This window comes from Lipophrys pholis, assembly GCF_963383615.2.
Source record: "Lipophrys pholis genome assembly, chromosome: 11".
Classification (NCBI taxonomy): domain Eukaryota; kingdom Metazoa; phylum Chordata; class Actinopteri; order Blenniiformes; family Blenniidae; genus Lipophrys; species Lipophrys pholis.
In genome coordinates, this window is record NC_137631.1 from 30,962,507 (window position 1) to 30,987,934 (window position 25,428).

The following is a 25,428-nucleotide window of genomic DNA, read 5'->3' on the forward strand; positions in this document are numbered from 1 at the left end:
GGACTTGAGGATTTTGCCGATGACCAGAAATGTGAACCTTGATTACATAAATAACTTAATGTTCAGTGTTCAGCCCATTAACAAAGACTCGTCGTATACAAAGAAAGTGGTACAAATGTGCAGAATACACAGATCTCTAAAATGAGAGGAAAGTGAACCAACAGCCTGAAATCCAACTGTGACTGTGCTAAATCACAGATCTGTGAAGGACGCAGCTCGGGAAGCACCGATCCACGTTGTTTCACTTCCAAGCTGATCTCATTTCCTGAATTAGGAAACCTGCAGATACCAATACTATTCTGATAGCAGAGCTCTGTTGCTTTAATATTATCATTATTGCTGACTTTATATGAGGCTGTAATAAACTCCTCTCTACAGTAAAGTATGAAATGTACTAATGTATACATGTATTCTCTCTAAAGACAACTTGAGGTTAGTATCAGGACAGTAAAGGAAGCAGTACTAAGTATTTTTGTTCCATGTGGACAATGTGGGGGTCTGCGTGACGTCATCATCTCATAATAAACTAGTTCTATCTTTAGAACCTCAGAATGACTTTATTAATCTCTGGGGAAACTCTTGAGCAAGGCAGCAGCAACACAATGTTTCCAGCTCTAACGCAGCTCCAACCATCGGGACTATTTTCAGGGAGTTTAGCGTGGAGTAGGACGCAGCTTCACGGAGGTGTGAATCGCCTGCTGACAGCCTGGAAGAGCTGCTGCTCATTGTTCTGATGTCGCTGGCAGCGTTGTTCTCCACGGGGAACTGGTGTTTTAAAACGGTGACGTCTGGCTGCAGAGCGCCGCCCTGCTGTACAAACATCCAGGTCGTTGCTTTGCTAACATCCACGTTGCTGCGTTGCTTTGCTAACGTCCACGTTGCTGTGTTGCTTTGCTAACATCCACGTTGCTGCGTTGCTTTGCTAACATCCACGTTGCTGTGTTGCTTTGCTAATGTCCACGTTGCTGTGTTGCTTTGCTAACATCCACGTTGCTGCGTTGCTTTGCTAACATCCACGTTGCTGTGTTGCTTTGCTAATGTCCACGTTGCTGTGTTGCTTTGCTAACGTCCACGTTGCTGTGTTGCTTTGTGGTGTTTTGAGTGTAAAATGCATCCAAACAGCAACATGTTGCCATGAAAAGTTGGATAGCACAGTGCTACTTCCCTAGCCTGCTCGCTGGCTGCAAACTGTGGAATGGATTTCCTGCCTCATTCCTCCTGGTCTCATTGAGACCCGCCTCCCTTCAGGAAATCCAGTCCACAGTTTGCAGCCAGCGAGCAGAGCAGCAGCAGGGAAACACTGGGGATCATTTCAGCACCATGAAGCAGACCAGGATCATGGATCAGACCAGGATCATGGATCAGACCAGGATCATGGATCAGACCAGGATCATGAAGCAGACCAGGATCATGGATCAGACCAGGATCATGGATCAGACCAGGATCATGAAGCAGACCAGGATCATGGATCAGGAACCTCTGCAGGCTGGATCGGAAATTTCGTCCCTAGATGCAGATTAAAGTGGAAACAACAAACGTGACTAGGACTTTGTCAAGTCCACTCAAACTTTGCATCCTGAGAAACCCCCCACTAATTAGACCTTGGAAGTCTTTTGGTTTAAAAGAAACTTGTGTTCATCTTTTACCAGATAAGTAAGATGTAGATCTGGGTTATTGCCACTAATGGGTGAAATCAAACCTTACCAGAACCAGCTAGGGGGAGCAGCACCTTTAAACCCCGGAGGAGCAGCTGTGAGCTGTCTGGAAACCTCTGCAGAGCGGCTAGAACCACAGCATGGTCCTTGTTCTCTACAAACTCCACGAGGTGGACATCACTCACTGCAAATACAGAGACACAATGTCATTAACAGAGAGAAACTGAACTGGTCACACGACTCAGTCAAGGCAGCGTATGGTCACTACCTCCCTCTGTGCTCACTACCTCCCTCTGTGCTCACAGGTAGTGAGCTACCTCCCTCTGTGCTCCCTACCTCCCTCTTTGCTCCCTACCTCCCTCTGTGCTCACTACCTCCCTCTGTGCTCCCTACCTCCCTCTGTGCTCACTACCTCCCTCTGTGCTCCCTACCTCCCTCTGTGCTCCCTACCTCCTACCTCCCTCTGTGCTCCCTACCTCCCTCTGTGCTCCCTACCTCTCGCTGTGCTCCCTACCTCCCTCTGTGCTCCCTACCTCCCTCTGTGCTCACTACCTCCCGCTGTGCTCCCTACCTCCCTCTGTGCTCCCTACCTCCCTCTGTGCTCCCTACCTCCCTCTGTGCTCACTACCTCCCGCTGTGCTCCCTACCTCCCTCTGTGCTCCCTACCTCCCTCTGTGCTCACTACCTCCCTCTGTGCTCACTACCTCCCTACCTCCCTCTGTGCTCACTACCTCCCTCTGTGCTCACAACCTGCCCATGTGGTCACTACCTACTTGTGTGTTCAGAACTCGTGTTGTCTCTACCTATCTGTGTGTTCACTACCAAGTTGTGTTTTCACTATATACCCGTGTGGTCACTACCTATCTGTGTGTTCACTACCTCTGCATGTGTTCACTACTGTTTGGACATCACAAGACCACAGACAATCTTCATTTGTGCTTGAGCCTCTCACCGCAGGGGGGACAGGAAACATCAAATCCTCCCCCCTCCCCTGCTCAGGGACACTGATTACCCCTATGTTCTCAGCCAGTCATGGATTTGTTGGGGCCTCCGGGATTCGACACCTTCGAATCCCCCACCTTATCAAAAGCTTTGGAGGGATTCATTTCCTCCTCCTGTGCTCCTGCTCTTCCAGGAGCGGAAAGCTCAGCCTGCAAACGAAGGCCTCAACTCCTCTTCTGACAAGACAACGACGGTCAGAGCTTCCCCGGGACCAGAGGCCAGCAGCCAGCATCTCATCTCCTCGTGCACAGAATAATCCAACCCGTTTCCCCAGGTTGGGTCCTGGGACACTGCAGCTCACAGAACCTTTTTGTGCTTTTCGCTCAACAAGCAGGAAAAAGCCACCACAAACTCCAAGTGACCCGCTCCTCCGGACTGGACAAGGGATGCTGCAAAGAAAGACTCTCCTGAATCACCAGCTTCGTCTTTTCAGGCTTCAGAAGCCACCCGAGTTAGCAGGGAGGTGCTAACTGCCGCAGAAGCCACCAGCGTCCCAGGCCTGGACAACAACCAAACTCCTTCAAAGACATCAAGGATCTGGGAAGCGATAACTAGGCTTCTACATGAGATGATCAGTTAAACATGATGGCATGCACAGAACTGTTCACATTTTATGAAGATGTGTTGATTCCGTTACTTGTGATTGAGTTCTATTAATAATGATATTAGGAGTAGTTATCAACCTGTGAACCTATGTTCGCTCTGCCGCACAAAGACACGGGCTCTAGCATGCTAATCTTTGTTTTATTAACTTGCTAACTCGCAACCATGTGACATATCACATCAAAGACAACATCACACATGTAATCAAACAATATCTGACAACTCCAAACACATGGTGATCCCGAGGTATCTGATGGTCAGATTAAATATTTAATAAAAGAATAACTTTGATAATTATTAAACATTATCGATAGCCAAACTGCCAAAAGACTACATGAATGGTACCTAGTGATCCTTGTGAGGTAAGAAATCCCTACACTATCTACCAATGTGGGCACTACCTACTCGTCTCTCATGAAAAAGTCAATGTGAGTAGCAATGTGGTTGGTCGGAGTGGTTTTATCCACAGAGAGGAAAGTCTCAGGTGGTTTCGAACTAATGAAAGATGTGCAGGCCGAGACATAGGTTGACTTGAGTTTTGCTAAATAAGAATGATCTCTTCTTTTTCGAAATACAATTTTTAGGAGCTACTGTTCTCTGAGTCATTATCTCAGCGTCTTTGTCCGTCTGTCTGGAAATTAGGATTAAATTCTTCTAAATTTGGAGTTCAGTAAATAAAAACAATATTTTTTCCATGAATTGTCTTTTATTCCAATGTGATAAGAATTGGCGAGCTCTGTGAGCCAAGATGCTCGATACAACCAATAATACAATAATGGCCAATAAGGTGAAAATTTTGAACATTTTAGATGTAATAACACCAGTCAATTCTATTCCCTCTGTGGAGTGTCGTCATGATCGAGAGGGGATTTTCTTCAGCCTCCACAGGAAGTCAAGGTGTTGAGGCTTCAGTTTTCTAGCTACAACCTTTAAGACAGCATGAGGAACAAGCCTATAGAATTTAAGTCGTTCATGTGATCTTGAAATTGCAAAGCTCTGAAAGTGAGAAAACACCTGTGGGACATGCTGGACATTTAAGTCCCAAATGTGAAATGTAAAGAATCTGCTGCTTGTCTGTGGCTCGATCTGGAATGCTGCTGCTGCTGCTGCACCTGAACACACTTTGTGTGGTTAGTGCCTGGTGTGTCAGAGGGGAAGATGAGTGCCTGCCCACCTCGGTCCAGAAGCAGCTGCAGAGCTCCACAGCCCTGGAGCTGCACTTCTTCAATGGTGGGAAACATCTTCATAGCCTGCACCACCAGAGTGAACACATCGTCTTCCTCTTCCAGCATCATCAGAGGAGTCAGGTCTGTGAAATCATGAAAAAGTGGTGACTTCTTCCCCGACACCTGTTGACTTCATGTTTAACTTGGCTTCAGTTTTACAGTTTGGTAGAGACTCACATAGAAAAAGCATTGAACTCATTAGAAGACAGATGTTAGATTTCTGAACCTCTGTCATGCACCCAGGGTGTATTTTTATTAAGTGCTGAATAACAAGTATCTTCAGATCAAAGCAGACATGAGTCACAGTCAAACAGTCACATAAAAACAGGCCAAAGAGTTTTGTCTTTTTTCAATTCAGGTTTTCCAAACTCTGCCTCATTCCTTGAAAGCTTGGAGCCACCTTTCTGCCTTTACCTTTTTAAACTTCTGCTTCATCACACAGCTTTTACTTACTATTCTACCACAAGGAAGGTTAGCTTCACATGGCAGCAAAGGAATGAAAACCCCAAACTATCTGAATGGATGGTTTGTGGATGGATTGTGTGAAGCATATTTTCCCTAACCCATTGTAAACAGAGGCTGAAAGTCATGATCTCCATTGTTCCGACTTGTTCAACTTGAATCAGAAGAGACAGTGAGTGAGCATTATTTTTGAGCACACATCTTGTAATGGCATTTTTCCCTGCAGCAAGATCAGTACTAAATGTATATGTGTCACATTCAGTTAGACCTTCCGGGGGTATGCCAAGAAACTGTGTGGAGGACAGACCAGCCCGAACACCAACCACTGAGTGCATTAGTTCATTCACATCTTTCTGAAAGTCAGTTTGCCACATTCTCTCCAGCAGGACATTTGAAGAGCCAGACTGTGTCATAAAGACGGGGCTCTGGACCACCGTATAGAGTAACTGCGTATTTCCTAGGCTCCTCTCCACATCTGAAATAATTTGGTCATTTACAAAATGTTTCGCCTATTTTCCCAGTATTGTCTAAGGAATACTTTTACCTAAGTGCCTCAGGATGACGAACTCTTAGTGTGGAAGAGTGAAGGGACAGGACAAAGCCTCAAAGGAAGCTGATGGCCAGTACATCTCCACCAGGTGTGGGCATCACTTTAGTACTTGGAATGCATGTGGACTGGGGCATGTGCTCAAGAGAGCTAATGTGTTCTCCCACTTAAAATCTGTCTGCTGATATCGTGTATTTACAGGAAACGCACATCAGACCCACAAAGGAAAAGTTACTTCAATGTAGTTGGGCCAATCCGATTTTTCAGTCCACGTTCTCAAGTAAAGCCAGAGGGGTGGGAATTCTAATCTGCAAGACTGTTCCTTTTAGACACGTTTCTACTATAATTGATCCAAATGATTGATTTTGATAACTGGTTACACTCAGTTCATGTCACGCTCCTTAATGTGTACAGTCCAAATTTTGATGACCCAGCTTTATTTGGCAAGATATTTAACTTACTGCCTTATCTTTGTGAAACACATTAAATTGTTGGTGGTGACTTTAGCTGTGTGCTAGGTAGAAGTCTGTACATGTCCAGCCAGTCAAGTGAGTCATCTACTTCCTCCACAGTTTTAAATGACTTACTGTCCTCTATGAATCTAGAGTAGATTTGGAGGCTGGGACATCCTGCAGATAGAGATTATTATTTTTTCTCACAAATGCACAAGGCCTTATCAAGAATAGATTATTTCTTAATTGATTCTAAATTGATATCAATTGTGATGGCCTCCAAATACCATAATAAATACATTTCAGATCACTGTCCAACTTCATTGGTCCTTGTTTTCAATCATAGAAAACAGCAGTTTACCTGGTGTCTTCATTCATCATTGTTTTCTCATGCATCATTCTGTCACTATAGATCTACCAAGATTTCAGAATTCCGGGAGTAATGACAATTTGATGTAATGACAGATTCCACTTTATGGGAAACTTTTAAAGTTGTGGTTCAGGGTCACATAATCTCTGTTGAATCTTCACTGAAGAAGAAGCGGCTGAAGCAACTATCAGAAATTGATGCTGAACTATCACACCTGGAACTCGGCAACAGGACTTCCTCCTGCCCCTCCACTTTACAAAACATTCTTAAACTCAAATATGAATAGAATACTGTACACATGCCAGGCCTTTAGGGGCGCTGTGACTCACCAAACACAACAAGAACGCAGAAGAAGACAGACCACATAGAAATATAGAAGTAGACTCCTGCACATGAACACATAACCCACAACATATCACTCTAGTTTTATAGGTCTATGGCCCCGCTCCGCCTGCAATACTTGCAAGTTCGTAGAGCCATTAACAAAGTTAAATCAAAGACTGGAGAACTATTTATTTATCTTAAAGGTATAAACAAACTTTTTAGTGAATATCATACAGAGTTATACATGTCAAAATCGAAAGGGAATGTTTCTGATTGGCTGGGGTGTTTAAAACGTCCTAAACTGAGTGAGGCTCACGGTTATTAAAGGAAGCTGGGGACCAAACTGAGCCTTCATCATTTGGTCCTATCGCATTATTGAACCCAGACATAAATATTTTTACCAAGTTGTTAGCAAATGGGTTAAATAAATATACATTGTCCATCATTCACACTGATCAAACTGGCTTTGTCCCAAACAGCTTTTCTCTTTTTAATGTCAGATGATTGATGGATATAAAGTACCATAAATATAGTGGGGACATGAGGGGCGGCTGTCCTCTGCCTAGACGCAGAACAGTGGAATGGGCCTATATGATAAAGGTTATGGAGGAGTTTGGATTTGGTAATCAGTTTGTATAATGGATTAAAATGTTATCTGCTGATCCATCTTCCTCCATTCTCACAAATCAAGCAATATCAGCACCGTTCCTATTACAATGCAGTATATGCCAGGGATGCCCGCTCAGCAAATCACTCTTTGCCATTGCTATTGAGCCTCTTGCCATTAGAATCACACAGGGCTGTTCCACCAAATAGAACCAGGTTCTAGTTCAGAGCCAGTTCTTAAATGAGCACCGCCAAAGAACCGGTTCTTTTTCCACCATTAACGGAGCCAGTGAGAGCCTCGTCACTGCGTCACTCCAAAACGTGAAACTCATCATGTCCGGATCTCTTTGGAGGTTTTCTGATCCTGCAACTTCCTCTTGCAGCCTCATTGACAGTAGAGTTCTCAGTAGTTGTTGGTCTTGCATCTGTGTTTAGTGTTACCTCATTTTCTGAACAAGAGTTTTTTTCTCATCCTGTTTGCGTCCAAAGTCTGTTTCATTGAATACAACATCTCTGGGAATGAGTACTCTCCTCTTTACTTCATTCCACAGACAGTAACCTTTAGAGTTGGTTGCATATCCCATGAAGTAACACATAACTGCCTTTTTGTGCAGCTTCTTTCTCTCCGTGTCCGGGACGTGAGCATAAGCAACACAACCAAATGTTCTCGTGTGACGAATGTCCGACCTTTTGCCATACCACCTTTGATAGGGCGTCTCTTCCCTTCTAGCAGAAGTGAGTAACCTGTTCTGTATGTAAGCTGCGGTTGCAACAGCTTCTGCCAGTACATGTTTGGTAGCTTTGCGTGAGACAGCATTACTTTCTATTCTTTCTTTCTGCAACACCATTTTGATGAGGTGTATGTATGTGGCATAGCTGTTTTATGGTGGATGCCCTGAGCTTTCAAATATTCTTGAAACTCCCTTGCTGTGTATTCTCCACCATTGTCTTGTCATGTTCTGCGCACACTCATTTGAGGATATTTTCTCAAACTCTTTGAACTTGCTCAGAACCTAATTTTTCTCTTTCACGAAATACACTTTACAGCACCTGGAGAAGTCATCAATGAAATTTACAAAGTACTTCTTTCCACCAAGTGATTCAGTTTGCGTGGGACCACAGACATCACTATGTACTAATTGTAACTTGCGTTTTGATCTGATTTCTCCCACTGGTTTGCAAGGCTTTCTGAACATTTTGCCCTCAATACAAGCTTCACAGAGGGTTCCCTCCTCTTCTGCAGCAAAGTTCACTCCTTTAAGCAGGTGCTTAAGTCCTTTCAGCTTTGTAGTGTGGCCTAAGCGCTGATGCCACAGACATACTGAAACTGGTGCACTTGATGCTCCATGACAGGTTGTGCAGCTTCCCTCGATGTCCAGCTGACACAAGCCGTCAGATCTCTGTGTTCCCATTCCATGACGACTTCCATCCTTCCCTTGTATGTAGCAGCGATACTTTTTGAACTGCACTGCATTTCCTTTCCTGGCAGCAGCTCCCACTGAGAAAACATTCATAGATAAGGTGGAATATACAGTACATCATACACTGTGGCATTTTCACCACCACTACCTCTGAATGACATTTGCAGCTTTATGTTGCCCAGTCCTAGAGCCTCAACCTTTGCTGGTAGTGTTGAAATCCTCCCATGGAGCGTTTTGATGCTCCGGAATCAATCAACCAGTTTCCTTGTTGTAAATCACTTTGACTTGACTCGCTTAGAACAAAGACACCCTCACATGAGTCTTCTGTATCCTCATACATCATGTTTTTAGCCCTGTGGGTTTTGTATTTCTTTTTAGTGCTTGGCCAATCACGTTTGATATGCCCCTCCTTCCCACACTTTTAACATCTCCATGAGTTGGGGCTGTCGGCTTCCGCTGTTTTTGACTTCTCCTGCATATTTCCATGCACTTGAATTGACATGGCTGATGCACCACTGAACGCCGTGCTGTTGTCAGCATGCACTTGTTTTTGTTCCTCATTTATCAACGCTTGTTGGACAAACTGCAGTGTCAAACTGTCCATTTTTCTCTCCAATGCAGTAACAACTGTTGCAGAGCTGGGTGGTAGAACTCCTAGAAGAGTCACAATTTGGTCCTCCAATCACAGAACCTATTGCACCTGGCTTATCAGTAAGCTTCTTCATTCTTTTCAAACGATCTCTGAGACTTCTCCTTCCTTCATTTCACACCGGAAGTACTTTTTCTTGAGAAATAGTTTGTTAGCAACAGTTTCTCTTTTTGTCATTTTAACATCTCCCATGCAGCTTGCTGTCCAGTATAGCTGAGGTGTACTTCCATTTGGCACCAACACTGAAAAAGCCTTTTCTCTCTTTCTTTCAAACTCGGCTCGTGTGTTTGCATTAGCGTCTGTGGCTAACTGTTCCGCCTCTTGCCCAGTTCCCAGGTCCACTCAGCTTCTCAATAAACACTTTATCTTCCATTGTGAATCCCACAATGCTGTTTATGACCCACAAAATCCGTATTTAGCAGCTTTTTCCAGCGACCTCAGGGCCCATACGCTGTAGTGTGTTCTCTTGGTTTTATTTAGTGTTACACAGTCGTGCCACCAGAGGGCAGCAATGTACCTACAACAGAAAAATCTCAGTGTCGTTTTGCTAAAAGACACCAAACTAATTTTTAAGCTGAATTTTCGTGAGAAAGTGAATAAACTGAGGAGGGGCATTGAAAAATGGAGGACCCCGCCCTTGTCTACGGTGGACGAATACATGGCATCAAAATAGTTTCCCTGCCAAGATTTATGTACCCCTCCCAAAATTTATAAAAAAAATTTTTGACACAATCTTTTTTTCAGATGTTTTGATTCAATAGTTCTACATTTTATGTGGTCATTTAAAGCTCACAGAATTTTTGAAATCATTTACATAAACCAGGGAAGATGGAAGGGTTGGGACTACTACTGCAAATACTAGAGCTCCTGTCTATTGGCTGGAAGGTTACAATACTGAGGTATCGACTGGAACGCCCCCCGGGTTGCCATTGAAATGAGTGATGTTAAAAACAGTTCTCTTCCACTTCTCTTTTCAACATCCAGATCTCCTGCAACTGGTACGATTAATGATGTGATCATTTTCAATTGCTTAAAAATCTGGCGGCAGATTAATAAAGGCTGCAGACTGCCAGACATTTCCATTCATGCTCCATAATCATGCATTCTCTCCATCTCTCTCAGATTAACTGCTGGAGACTTAAACGTTTGGGTCACTTTGAAAGACCTACATATTAAAAAACGAAATTTCTCTTCCCTTAACACATTTTTTCTGATATCTGCAGATTAGGAATTAGGTCTGCCAATGTGTGCCTAACTTTGAGTCTCTCCCAGAATATCAAACAATTTATAACCTTTTGCAGAATCTAGAAAATTGGTCTCTGGCTTTGTAAGCATGTTCTTGGAACAAACAGACTATACCACTCACTCTCTGAAAAACTGGATCCAGATTGGAGATGAGGTTTGGAGGGAAGGTCTTGTTAGGATCCGATCCTGCTCTATTAACACCAGGCACAAGTTAATCCAATTTAAAGTCATGCACAGGTTTCACTATTCAAAAACCAAACCAGAATGTTTCCCATCATTTCTTCTGTGTAACTGATGTAAATCTGCAAAGGGCTCTTTGACCCACCTCTTTTGGACATGTCTGAAACTCTATAACTTTTTGAGTAACATATTTAAGTGGTTTTCTGACACGTACAGCTGTGTGTTTGAAACCGACCCAATGATTACATTATTTAGCTTATCTCCTCTGCTTAAACATAAAGCTGCTGTGCAAAGCAGTATTATGTATGGAATGGTAATTAAAAAGAACATTAGGGATGTCCCGATCCGATCGGTAGATATCGGATCGGGGCCGATATTAGTGATTTGTGAGTGATCGGGATCGGCAAATCCAGCCGATCACCCCACCGATCTAAAAAAATTAATTAATAATAAAAAAAATTAAAAAAAACACGGTCCGCTACGTCACCTAATAACCAGAACAATCAGGGACTAGAAGCTCGGGTGGAGCTGCAGAAGCTAGAAGCAGGCGGAGCGGGGCCATAGACCTATAAAACTAGAGTGATATATAGTGGGTTATGTGTTTATGTGCAGGAGTCTACTTCTATATTTCTATGTGGTCTGTCTTCTTCTGTGTTCTTGTTGTGTTTGGTGAGTCACAGCGCCCCTAAAGGCCTGGCATGTGTACTACATGCCCTGAAGCCTCGTGTTGAGCCGTGTTCATAGTGAGGTGTGGACGGTTTGTTGGGAGAAGGACAGGGAGGACAAAGATCGTTTTTTCGTCGTGTGGATGTTCCTCAGTTTACAACAACAACTAAAGAAAAAGAGAAGAATTTTGATTCAATAAGTGAGTTTTCCAATCATTTCTAGGTAAACAAAGCTTCTGCTAATAGTGTTTTAGCTTCAGACATCTTAGTTGATCCAAAAATACACTGTTGAGTATATTTGCAATAGTAATGTGAGTATCGGATCGGGAAACTATCGGTATCGGCCGATACTCAATTCTGAAAAATGGGATCGGTATCGGGGGCCAGAAAGTGTGATCGGGACGTCGCTAAAGAACATTATTGTAAAACTCTGGAAGTCAGATACTGAAACTCAATTTAAGAAGTGGTAGAGTGAGCGTTTTGGTGTACTGCACATGGGAAACATCCGATATGCCATGATGGACAGTCTTGGTAGATGAATCGGACATTTGGGAGCCATCTCTGGCTCACCTTGACAACTACACAAAACTTCAACAATGGAGCTCATAACTGCCCTCCACCTTTACCATCACTGTTTAATACTTCTGCTGAGCTTTCTGTGTCAGTGATGCAGCACAATGCAACAATCATTGTTTTTGAAACGCGCCCTGCTTTTTGTTTGCTTTTTGCTGGTTTTTCTTGTAATGTTCTGTTTGCTTTTTCTAATTTCTTTTCTGTGTTTATTTATTGTATAACTTGGACAACATTTTAATAAAAATATATTTTTAAAAACAACGTGTAATAAAGAAAATGGACAACATTCTTCCAACAGAAATCCCTCCAGGTGAGTGGATTAGAGGAGCCGCTTTGGGATTTTCATCCTTCCAGTCAAAGCTCTTCTTGTATTTCAACCGCCAAATCTTTATCCCATCCATATTTCACATGAAGATGTGTCTCATTCTTCATTAAGCTTAAAGCCTTGTACATTTTGCCTACTATGTCTTTATTGCTGGCTCCTTTATAGAAGTCTATTATTAGAGAGATTTCCAGTCAAAGAACATTACATTTCCTATACAAAGTAATGGTGGAGCTGGAGGTACCTGAAAAAAATCTTCTTTGCCAAGTCCAAATTAAAGAGAGGGATTGTGAGACTTCATTGTGATCAGTGGAGAAATAATGTTGAATTAGTGGAGCTCTGGTTGTTGTTTAATTGTCTGCTTTTTGTTTTGTTGGAGTTGACTGGATGTGCGTTGTTGATGTCTAACTGTTATTGTTGAAAGTTTTATTTTAATTGTGTAAATGTTTTCCTTTTTTCTCTTTCTTTTCTTTCTGTGAATGGACCCCAGGAAGAATAGCCTTCGCATTGGCACACACTATTGGGGATCCTCAAAGTAAAATAAAATAAACATTTTATTAAATTTCCACATCTGAAATTTTAGTAATAAAGGACTTTTGGCAGTTTTTACCCAAGGAGGGGAGGTCGAATGAGCTTAAGATGTTTCAATTTGATCGTTATTACTTTTACCAGTCTGTGCATGAAGTATAAATTCTTTGAAATTATCAATGGATTTTATTTAAATTGCTTGTCAGTTTGTGTTTGGAGCTCAGATTATATGAAATGCCCTCTTCCTTTTCCTTACCTGCTTCATGTTCCTTATATTCTTCTCTTTGTCTTCATTATACATTTGGTCTACTTCGGGTTTATTAGGTCGATACTGAAGGATCTTTGTTTAGACTTTGCAATCTTTCCAGGTCTCCTGGAGGGCTTTTCCACCAAATAGAACCAGGTTCTAGTTCAGGTTCTAGTTCAGTTCTTAAATGAGCACCACCAAAGAACCGGTTCTTTTTCCACCGTTAACGGAGCCAGTGAGAGTCTCGTCACTGCGTCACTCCAAAACGTGATACATCACTAATTTCACCACTGTAGTGCTGACGGTGCTCAAACAGGAACCAGGAGACGGACTGGATTCATGGGTTTAGTCCGGGTCGCTCCATCTAGTCGGACCTGAACCTCTGATGCACCAAAGAGCCAGAAGACATTACGTCTCTTCGTCTCTCTATTGGTGTTTGTTCACGTCCGTCTTGTTCTAGTCCAGAGCTCCAGAGTGGACATAGAGGGACAATAATAACATGTGTATGAGTTTGGGTCTTATTTTCCACCATTCCAACATTCCATAGTGACTTTCTGCTCCTTTCACTTTATTTCTGGACGTGTCTGAATCAAAAGCTTCAACATGGAGGAATGGAGGTGTAGAATGATAGAACACTGCTCTGCAGCCGTTTCCATGGTAACCTAGGTAAACACTCTGATTAAAGTTCTCTTTCACATGAAGCCATTAAAAGGCTCATTTTAGCTCTAAAAACTCCAACTTTCATTTCCAGTAGTTTGTAGTTTGTTTAGTAGTTCCTGAGGAACCAGAAGTCTGGCTTCATTAGAAAGAAGTTCTGTGGTTATAAAATAATATTGGAGCGTCTCGGAGCGGAGCAGAGCGCCCCCTGCTGCCTCACACTGCCTTGCTCAGCGGCTGCAGCTCCTCAGCCGGCGGTCAGAAGGTGAAACAAGACCTGGACGTGACGTTAGTTATAATCATGTCACCATGAAAAGTGGTAAAATAAACCACAATGGAAACTGCTTCTAAATTCTATCTGACGTAGCTGAATGACAGGTGGAGCTCTGCAGCATCTCGAGAGCCGCGGACCCGCGAACGCGGATTAAATAATCCCGTTCCCTCGTATTATTAACTTCAGGGAACAACTTATTACATCGTTCCCACATGTATTTTTTATGTTTTTCTCTAGAACCACTCTGGGGTTCCGTGTTCGCTGGAGATTTCAGAAAGCTGGTTCAGCCTCGCTTCTGCCTTTTAGGTAGACATAACTCCAGAGATAACTCCAGAGATAACTCCAGAGATACCTCCACCCCCAGCTGATGACGTGTCGGACCCCAGTCTGGCTCCTCTCTGGTCCCAGTCCGGCTCCTCTCTGGTCCCAGTCCGGCTCCTCTCTGGTCCCAGTCCGGCTCCTCTCTGGTCCCAGTCCGGCTCCTCTCTGGTCCCAGTCCGGCTCCTCTTTGGTGCCAGTAACGAAGTGGGACCAGCGTAGCAGCAGTTTAGCCCCTGATAGGCCGGAGCTTTGGCAGTGGAATGACAAAGAACTGGTGCTAAGTCTGGTCCTGGACCAGAACTAGAACCTGGTTCTTTCCCGTGGAAAAACCCCCTGTCTACTTTCCAGGGACCTTCTTTATAAAGCTTGTTTACGCACAAAACAGGTCCTGCAAGATGCGTACGCCACTTCCCACGCAAAGTTTGTGATCTAAAAAAATAAACTTTGCGGGACAGTGTGCGTATCGGTACGCCAACTTAGAACCTTGAGCACACCCATTTTGGAGACGGGGAACCTGCAGCGCTGATGTGAGGTGGAGAATTGAAGCCAGATTCATCTCATACATTTAAAATCTTTAAAAATCAGACTTATAGATTCACGTAATCATAAACAGCCAAGCTGCAGTGGTAGAGAGGTTTCTTTCGTGGAACGTTACTGCTGAATCAGCAGCATGATGCTCATATGTTATGGTTTTAACTTCAAACGAGTGATGGAGAGAACTGATGGACAGTGGACTGAAGTCCACTGAGCAATTTCACCGTCCCCGTTCTAATGTTTCATTTATACATTTAATAACCAGATAAAACTTTATCAGTCTGCTGTGTCTCCACCTAAATGTCTCCTTCCTCTCCGACACTCTGACACATGGTGGAGTCACTATCATGGGGGGCTTGTGTCCAGCAGTGGGCTGGGGTTCTGCCCCCCATGGTGTCACTCTGCCCCATGATGTCACTCTCCCCCATGGTGTCACTCTCCCCCATGATGTCACTCTCCCCCATGGTGTCACTCTCCCCATGATGTCACTCTCCCCCATGATGTCACTCTCCTCCATGCTGTCACTCCCCCCATGAAGTCACTCTCCTCTGCCCCCCATGATGTCACTCTCCTCCATGATGTCCCTCTCCTCATGATGTCCCTCTCCCCATGATGTCACTCTCCCCCATGATGTCCCTCTCCCCATGATGTCCCTCTCCCCATGATGTCACTCTCCTCATGATGTCACTCTCCTCATGATGTCACTCTCCCCCATGATGTCACTCTCCCCCATGATGTCACTCTCCTCTTGACCTCCACCTTCACATCAGACTCTTCTTCTCCACAGGGGGAGCCACAACCCCCAGGTTGGGAACCAATAGAAACTGTGCAGCGAATGCAGAGTCCATAGCTGCCAGCCACTCATTGGTCGAACCCGACCCAGACACCACAGGTGTCCGAAATTCAAACTTGGTGAAACTCCCTTCCAACTAACTGCTCCTCGCTTCTCATCCCTGAACGCCGACAGAGACACACGTCTCTGCTGCATCAGTAAGGAAGAGAGAGAACAAAAGTGGAACCACAGAACCAAACCGAGGTTCCGTCTGCTGGACGAGCAGGACACAGTTTGGACTACTTCTTCTCTTTTCCTTTTTCTTTTATTTGGATCCGGAGCACAGCGGCATAGTGCTCCGGATGACTCTGACTTGCAGCTGAGCAAGGCCCAAGTCTGGTTCGGGACGCTGAACACAAACCGGTAATAACGGACAAGCTACCGTGGCCTCAGAGAACCGCGCAGCACCACCCGGTGCTAAACCCCACGGCACAACGACCAAGTAAGAGAGCTTTGTCTGGGCAGAGTTGTTAGATTAGCATGAAGCTACTATGCAATGTGTTTAAGGAGTCATTAAGTTTGCAGCAGCACGAAGCTGCAGCATCTGTGGGAACGCAACGTTCACACGCACTACCGCGAGTACGAAACTCCCGTTTCTTCACCTCTGATATATGAGCTGAGCAACAGCGATGCCAGTCCGATCCTCACCAGAACTGTCCCTCTCTTTTCTCCCTCTTCACTAACCCCGACATCGCTCACCCGCGTGCCCCCGCACATCCACCGCCTGTGTCGTTATCTGATCAAGATCACACACACACAAAGCCAAGTTAGCAACCAAACTGCTGACTGGTGCCCCCCCCCCACAGTCACCAGAATTTTAAGTGCATGTTCCGACATCCAGTTAAAAATCAAGCATTCAGACCCGGTCGACAACACCGTCCGGTCCTTACGGAAGGAGTTTTGCGTCGGCGAGACCGTCCCGCTCCGAGATCCCCCTCGCACATCCGCAAAGGGTGTCTTGTTTATCTGGCCGCTAGGCAACCATCGTGCCCCAGAAAGAGCGAGTCAAACGCCTCTAGTGGCTGCCTGGGTCATTGCAATCCCTCTTGATGCCCACGTGGTGGTCCCATCAAGTCATTGCACTTTCCCTCTGCTCAGCACCGCATGCCCCTAGTGGTCACCATGGTCATTACACCAAACCTGGGGCCTGCCTCCCCCTCTGGCAGACGTTCGGTCATTACATCCCCACTCAGACTCCATTCGCCTCTGATCACTATCATACCCCAACACACACACACACGCACGCACGCACGCACGCACGCACGCACGCACGCACGCACGCACGCACGCACGCACGCACGCACGCACGCACGCACGCACGCACGCACGCACGCACGCACGCACGCACGCACGCACACACACACACACACACTTTGTACATACTTTTGCTGTTTAATAGATTAGATCTCCGTGTTAGATGTCGTTTGCTACTTGAATGTGTTGATTTATGAGATGATTTCAGAATTATTGATGAATTTATACATTTCATTAATAAACGCCTGTTAGCTGAATGAATGATTCTTGGTGATTATTGTGTATTTATTGTTGACCAATTTATTATTAATGGAAAAATTAACAAATTTATTAAATAAATAATTTTTCATTAATAAATAATTTTTGACAATTTATTAACTTTAAGTAATTACTCAATTACTTTAGGAGTTGTTAAGGAGTAAATGACAGTTTACGTCCATTTATAATAAAAAAAATTCCTAAATTACTTCCAGTGACTTATTACTTTCAGTACTCTATTACTTACAGTAATTTAATGCTAATAACCAACCATAAATCCCAACACACCGTTTTACCGATCCCAATTTGTTTGGGCGCACGCCATTTTCAGCTTTTGGGCGTACGTACATTTTTAGTAAGAATTCTACGCAATGTTTTCTAAATGTAGGTCATGTAGTTTTTTATATGTTAGTTTTTTTCAGAAATGCTGCATTGGCTATAAACTGTCATCTAAGGAAGGCTTTAGCTTTGTCCCATTGAACAGATGAAGTGATTTCCTCATTGTCAGGTGGTCAGATCTCTGAAATCCTCGCAGCTTTTCCCTTATGTTCTCCTGACCGTGGGCTCCTATGCGGCGGGTCCACGCTGTGCACCATGGCAGAAGTTTCCACCTTGTGCTCCAAAGGTTTTTTCGTTTGAATTGGTCCTACTGTGAAGCGCCACTTCACCACCTCCTCGGCTGCAGCACAGGGGTCATCATATGTGACAGTCCCAGTGTCGAGGAGAAAATGCACTGTCAATGGTGTATGAACGTGGATTATTCAACACCCTCTTGATTGAAGCATATTCCTTTCATTTCTGTTGTACAGCTGCTGCATAATCGTGGTAAATGAAAACGCATTTCTTCTGAACGAACATCTTTTTTTTGTCGGAAACCTTAGGAAGCCAATAATGATAGCGTGGTGGTACAACGGATGATGGCTGAGGTCCCAGTGCTCGGTGTGCTCGCTCAACTCCAAGCTCTGCCCCCCGTTGAACGTCCAGGCTCTCCCCAGGTTCAGTCATGGTTCAGTTCTCAACAAACCATAGCACTGAAGTGCCCTCAGTCTTCTCTTGAACCCCATAAATCTGAGAATTATTGCGCAGGGAGCTACCCTCTAGTTCCCATAGCTTTGACTGTGAATCCTGCTGGCTGTTCAGAAGACACATTCGAGCTGCGGAGGCTTGCAGGATGGGAACTCTTATCACTTTTCTTCTCCGTAGCGCCCCTTGTCCCAGATTTTCCCCTCGTCTGTCTTTCTCCGCTCATGTTTGCTGTAGTAATGTTGGATTATGGTCAAAAGTCTAAGAACTTTGGTGATATTAAATAGGCTGAAATTAGAGCTGCGCTTTACGTGTCCATCACTCAGTCCGTCCCACTGGAAGTCCTGATACGATGGGAGGTTATAAATCCAGATTTTATCGACACTGTCCCCACAAAACCAAACATTTAAAATGATGCAAACATGGAAACATGTATGAAAGGCTCCAAATAGATCTGCTGTGTGCCTGCTGATTCAGCATTTTTCTGTCTTCATCGCAGCCAAAAGTAAGGTGGCTCACATTATACACACTTATTGATAATAAAGTAGTTTTCTGTGCAGACAGTCACTTTTGACGTGGATCCTTACACATGGTTTCATCTTTGGTCCTCTGCTACACCTGAATAAAGGCCTTTTTTCAGTATTAAAGCTTTTCTACAGGGTGGATCTCAAACCTGATTGGAGCAGCAGGGCCAGGGCTCGGAGTCCCACCATGGTCACTCGACAGTCTGAGCTGTACCGAGACAGCACCTTCAGGATCTGCCTGAAAACACATTCAGACAGGTGAGAAGTCCACTTCATCATTTCATCACATTCTTTACGATTCACTGATTCTACCATATTTAACGTACGTATTATCCTACAGAAAAGCGCAATAAGAATCATACACAATGTTGGCTTTCATGAACACACCAATCTACTGTTCTTACTGTCGAAAACGTTCAAATCAAATGATCTTGTGGAGTTTAATACCATTCAAATACTTTATAGATCATAGAATAACTTACTGCCGGGTAAGATTCAGAAATTGTTTTATGAAAGAGAAGGAGGTTACAACTTCAGAGGAAAACTACTTTAAAACTCATTAAGTCCTTTATCAAATCCAGAGGAGCTGAACCATGTGCTGATTCAGTTTACAGGCTTAGAATTTCCTCAGGAAAATTGTAAATATAATAATTACTGTAATTCTAGCTATGTATGAAAACATACATTTCATTATGTGGAACATTTTTTCTGCTTACGCCACTCAGTCACTTTGGACACTAGTGCAACCACAACTCTCTTACAGGAGTCTCACTTTTTTTCACCTCTCCATATCTCCAATAGCTGCAGATATTTCCATATCTGCAGCTCAATAAATCTTTGTTTCCACTGTATACAACAAATCCCATGTGACTCCCATCGCTTTTAAAATGGTTGTCAATCCTTTGATTTGCATAAGTCAAGTTCATTATGAGGAATAAACTAAATGAAGAAGAGACCAAAGTTCTCTAAACATCAAGTCCTTACATTTGCCCCCAATATAATGGATGCTTAATGTACTCAACAATCTTTAAAAAGAAACTGTAAAAAATTGCCCAACAAGTCCCCTGTTAATCATCCTTAATGTGACATGTGAAGACGTGCATGTGAGACCAGAGCGGCGACAGTCACACTGTAGGTCTGATGTTCAATTCTGATTTGCTGGGATCCGACCTTCACGCTACACTTTAATACGACCTCCATCAAACTGCAGTGTGAACGTTAAAGGACTCCAGAACCAGAAGAAGGTGTCACCTCACGCTGAGCAAACTGTATGTGGAAACAAATATGGATGTCACAGTGGTCAGAGCCAGGGTTGCCAGATCTGACTCACTGTTTCAAGCCCAAACACAACGCAAAACCCTCACACCTCAATAACATCCAACACAAATTTCCACCTCTGGAGAAACCCATGTTAAAACCATAAAACTATCATATGTGTAATCAAAAAAAACTCCTCATAAGCACACAAATGCACTAAATAAGCAAATTAAAATAGGTAAGAAGTTGGATCCCCAACTGGGGGACACCCGCCCAATCTGGCAACGCTGGTGTGTGTGAGTAGAAGCATTTTCAAGTGTGTGTGCGATAGGAGCCGACAGAATCGAGACAAAATGACGAGGGAAAGAAAAAGGGGAATAAGGGTAAAAGATAGCACAACTTTTGACATTTTGGCGGAGCCGCTTCCTCCGGAGCTTATTCGTGACGTCAGTCACACGTCAATGACCTGGACGTCACATATTTGCAACTGGATCATTCAGAGGGCGTCGCATTGTAAGGCATCACATACATCTCCCATTTGAAACCACATATGATTGAGGCATTGGTCTGCTGTGCAAAAATCTGAATTGTATTATTCACACTGTCACAAAACAGATGGGATAGGGGTCACTTGGGAGCAGAAAATCGGAGTTGCGTCACATTTGCCTGCAGTGTGAACGAGCACTAAGACACACCCAGACAGTGTGCCTTCACTTACTGGTGCACTCCCAGAACTTCCCACTCCTTCCCTGCCTGTAAAGGCCTGGTGAGGTGCTCCAGGGTGGTGGGGCAGATTTCAATCAGCTGACACAGCAGAGCCCAGCCCACCTGGAGAGAGACACAGCAAGCCTCAGTCAGCTAGACATGAGGGACAAAATGATGTTCAGCAGCACAGAGATTTCAGAAGTAACACCTCCAGTGGGACAAATAATAGGGTGGGCCTACTGGGAAATGATCCAAACCCTTTCAAAGAAAGCTCTTTGTTAGCAGGAGGAGGAGGAGAAGAAGTTTAACTGCTGTTCAGCTTCATAAAGCTGCTTCTCAGAGACTTCAACTACAGAAACAATGAAGGTGACCGCTCCCTTCTATTATAGGCCCGTTTCCACCGCACAAAGAGTGCAGGGATGGAACGGAGCGGTACAGGGCCGTATGGCAAAGCTCCCCAAAGCCAAATCTGGTGCGTTTCCTCCGCACAAAGTAGGTTCAAATGTAGGCGGGGTTTAGAGCTCCGCAGATATATGATGTTGCAGCAGTCATCTCAGCCAGGGCGACAGACCTGGACCTTATGAATCCTCTGTTGCTGTTGTTTACATCCTCCACTTTGCACTAGTTGCTTAGTTAACTTTATTCTTTTTTTGCAGCCACAGAGCTGCAGCTGCAGCTGCAACTTCCGTGTTGGTTCCAAGAGAGTGAATGCCGGCCGGCCCCGGGTAAGTGCACCCGAGCGCGCTCCGGCGGCAGCAAGCAGGTGGGCTCCGGTGCCGCAGCGTGAGACGCTGCGTAATCAGCAACATGACAGCCGCAACTTCCGCATTGGGGCCGAGATCGCGGACGCCATGCGAGGACAGACACCGGGGCTCGGGGGTCAGAGCAGCGCCCAGCGCACCGTGTGTGGACGCAGTCCGAGTCTGATCGTCGCATTGCATCACGCCGCACACACCGGCAGGTTCCAGAGCTCCACCATCGGGGAACCGGAGCTCCGGGGCCGGACACGAGGCGGCCCACGCAGTGGAGCACCAGCCAGCAACGCAACGAGAGGACTCGGTAGAGCATCGGTTCCGGCCGTAGCGTGTGCTCCAGAGTCCCGGTCTCCGTCCTGCCTCACCTCTGCTCTTTAAGGACCAACATGAAAGTCGCATAGCAAAACAAACAAAAAGAAACCAACCAGTGCAAAGCTGAATATGTTAACAACAGAGGATTAGTACAGATAAAAGATTAAAATATTGAGGGCGTGGAGTAAATCTCTGACCAATCAGCAGACGGCTCCTCTAACCCGTTGGGTTGTCCTGAGTACCCCGACGCAAAAGCGTCAACCTTTGGAGTGGTTATTTCCGTAAAATACGCAATTGTTGCGGTGGAAACCCGAACCGGTCCGGACCGGACCATCCCGTTCCATCCCTGCACTTTTTGTGAGGTTGAAACGGGGCTGATGTTTCCCCTCTGGAAACCCTGAAATCCACAACATGAAATATCAGAAGCTTTGAGAAGGTACCTGCTGGACTCCTTTGCTGCTGCCATAGGCCGACAGCATCACACTGAGGGGAACATGGACGTCTTTTCCTTCAAACAACTCAGCAGCTGCAACAGAACGAGGGTTGGGAAGGAGACCAGTGAGCTTTCCCCGCATTCTTTGTCCCCATCACAAGTCTGAATATGATCCGGATACTTACGTGTACCTGCCTTACTCACCTGCAAACATTTTCCACAGAAAAACTGCCCAACGTGCAAGAAGATCACATTTACAGTTAAAAGCTCCACATCTGGAGTTATTAGAAAACCCATCAGAATGATGTACCAGCTTAATTTAACTGGATTCAGTCAAAATTCAAACTTTGGAGTTTCAATTTAATCAATGTGAAGAATTGAAACTGGAATTAAAGGAAGTCGAATGAAAGGCATTGCAAATCAGAGAAATTCCTTACAGCCAAGGAACAGGAAGAGTTTGTCATGTTTATAAAGGTTTTGTCTTAAATAGTAAAACAAGTTTTTATTTGAGAATGAACAAATGACACAAAATAGTGTGAGATTGAATATTCATTGAGTTTCTAATATCTCAAAGGACTTTGGGACTGCAGTTGAAAAAGTGTTTCAGTGAAGTCCATTTACTATTCTACCTTTTAATTTATAGGGTAACACCACCTTCCTGTGGTATCTCCACCTTCCTGTGGGCTCTCCACCTTCCTGTGGTATCTCCACCTTCCTGTGGGCTCTCCACCTTCCTGTGGGCTCTCCACCTTCCTGTGGGCTCACCACCTTCCTGTGGGCTCTCCACCTTCCTGTGAGCTCTCCACCTTCCTGTGGGCTCTCCACCTTCCTGTGGGCTCTCCACCCGCAGGAAGGTTCTTAATGGATCAATGTGATCTGGGTGACGGTGCTCAGACTGACACCACCACCACCCGGGAACGGAGAAGAGGGATAAGAGGGAGAAGATGGATGGATGGATGGATGGATGGATGCATTAATTGTCATAAGTTCCTCAAAGGCTTTATTTATCATTGCAACATCTTTCTGGGGGGACTATCTTTCCTGCAACACTAAAGATTCTCTCAGTGGATGCAGAGGCAAAGACAGATGTTCACAAACAGGAAGTTTGTTCCGGAGAAAGGTACGCAATCTCCTGCTCTACATTGACCACTTCTAGATCCAAGGTGTCATCTTCCTCATCCTCTTCACTCTCAACATGAATTGGTGGAAACAGTGAGAGAGACAGACAGACAGAGACAGACAGACAGACAGACAGACAGACAGAGACAGACAGACAGAGAGAGACAGAGACAGACAGACAGAGACAGACAGACAGAGAGAGACAGACAGACAGACAGACAGACAGAGAGAGCGGGAGAGAGAGAGAGAGAGCACTGATGCATCTGGAAGTAAAGTAAAGTAAAGTAAAGTAAAGTACATGTTTGAAGAAAGGAATCATGTTTAGTATCTGAGGTTTTGAACTGAGATGTGACACTGATACCAACACCAATGAAATGGCTGTAAAAACAAAGTCAAATAACAAATCATTAACTTGTAGTTTGTCTTAATGGAGCCACACATTGGAGTATTGCAGTTGTTGCAGACGGCTCAGTGGATCCCTGGTGTCCTGGTCACCAGCTCACCAGCATGATGGTGTCCTGGTCACCAGCATGATGGTGTCCTGCTCACCAGCTCACCAGCATGATGGTGTCCTGGTCACCAGCTCACCAGCATGATGGTGTCCTGGTCACCAGCATGATGGTGTCCTGCTCACCAGCTCACCAGCATGATGGTGTCCTGCTCACCAGCATGATGGTGTCCTGCTCACCAGCTCACCAGCATGATGGTGTCCTGGTCACCAGTATGATGGTGTCCTGGTCACCAGCTCACCAGCATGACGGTGTCCTGCTCACCAGTATGATGGTGTCCTGATCACCAGCTCACCAGCATGACGGTGTCCTGCTCACCAGCATGATGGTGTCCTGGTCACCAGCTCACCAGCATGACGGTGTCCTGCTCACCAGCTCACCAGCATGACGGTGTCCTGCTCACCAGCATGATGGTGTCCTGCTCACCAGCATGACGGTGTCCTGCTCACCAGCTCACCAGCATGACGGTGTCCTGCTCACCAGCATGATGGTGTCCTGCTCACCAGCATGATGGTGTCCTGCTCACCAGCATGATGGTGTCCTGCTCACCAGCTCACCAGCATGACGGTGTCCTGCTCACCAGCTCACCAGCATGATGGTGTCCTGGTCACCAGCTCACCAGCATGATGGTGTCCTGCTCACCAGCTCACCAGCATGATGGTGTCCTGGTCACCAGCTCACCAGCATGATGGTGTCCTGCTCACCAGCTCACCAGCATGATGGTGTCCTGGTCACCAGCATGATGGTGTCCTGCTCACCAGCTCACCAGCATGATGGTGTCCTGCTCACCAGCTCACCAGCATGATGGTGTCCTGCTCACCAGCATGATGGTGTCCTGCTCACCAGCTCACCAGCATGATGGTGTCCTGGTCACCAGTATGATGGTGTCCTGGTCACCAGCTCACCAGCATGACGGTGTCCTGGTCACCAGCTCACCAGCATGACGGTGTCCTGCTCACCAGCTCACCAGCATGACGGTGTCCTGCTCACCAGTATGATGGTGTCCTGGTCACCAGCTCACCAGCATGACGGTGTCCTGCTCACCAGCTCACCAGCATGATGGTGTCCTGCTCACCAGCATGACGGTGTCCTGCTCACCAGCATGATGGTGTCCTGCTCACCAGCATGACGGTGTCCTGCTCACCAGCATGACGGTGTCCTGCTCACCAGCATGACGGTGTCCTGCTCACCAGCATGATGGTGTCCTGCTCACCAGCATGATGGTGTCCTGCTCACCAGCATGACGGTGTCCTGCTCACCAGCTCACCAGCATGACGGTGTCCTGCTCACCAGCATGATGGTGTCCTGCTCACCAGCTCACCAGCATGATGGAGACAGACGGCCTTTTAGGTCTATTATCCTTTAACTTGTTGCCTTTATCACAAACTTTGGAACATTTTCTGGAAACAGGGAGGTTTTCAAACTAATGTCCTGAAATGTCTTGACAACCACTTTGAATACTTGGATAAAGTAAAGCATTCTGGGAAATGCCTTACTTTATCCAAGTAAAACATTTTTTCCACCAAAATTAAATAATCTCTTTTACAGATAAAACTATTATTCTAAATTGTCGAAATAAAACAT

At 45.2% G+C, this 25,428-nt stretch overlaps 1 protein-coding gene across 3 annotated transcripts in view; it reads right to left on the reverse strand.

Moving 5' to 3' along the window:
- Positions 1 to 25,428, reverse strand: part of lrrk2 (leucine-rich repeat kinase 2) — a 132,609-nt gene that overhangs the window by 105,032 nt on the left and 2,149 nt on the right. For all 3 annotated transcript variants that reach the window (XR_013935810.1, XM_080475543.1, XM_080475542.1), the window contains exons 2-6: positions 22,224 to 22,309; positions 20,730 to 20,839; positions 18,904 to 18,992; positions 4,435 to 4,569; positions 1,705 to 1,839 (exon numbers count right to left, since the gene is read on the reverse strand). Coding sequence is in view for 2 of the 3 variants with exons in the window: in XM_080475543.1 (XP_080331669.1) it covers positions 1,705 to 1,839; positions 4,435 to 4,569; positions 18,904 to 18,992; positions 20,730 to 20,839; positions 22,224 to 22,309 (555 nt within the window). In the remaining variant the exon portion in view is untranslated. The remainder of the gene's footprint in view (positions 1 to 1,704; positions 1,840 to 4,434; positions 4,570 to 18,903; positions 18,993 to 20,729; positions 20,840 to 22,223; positions 22,310 to 25,428) is intronic.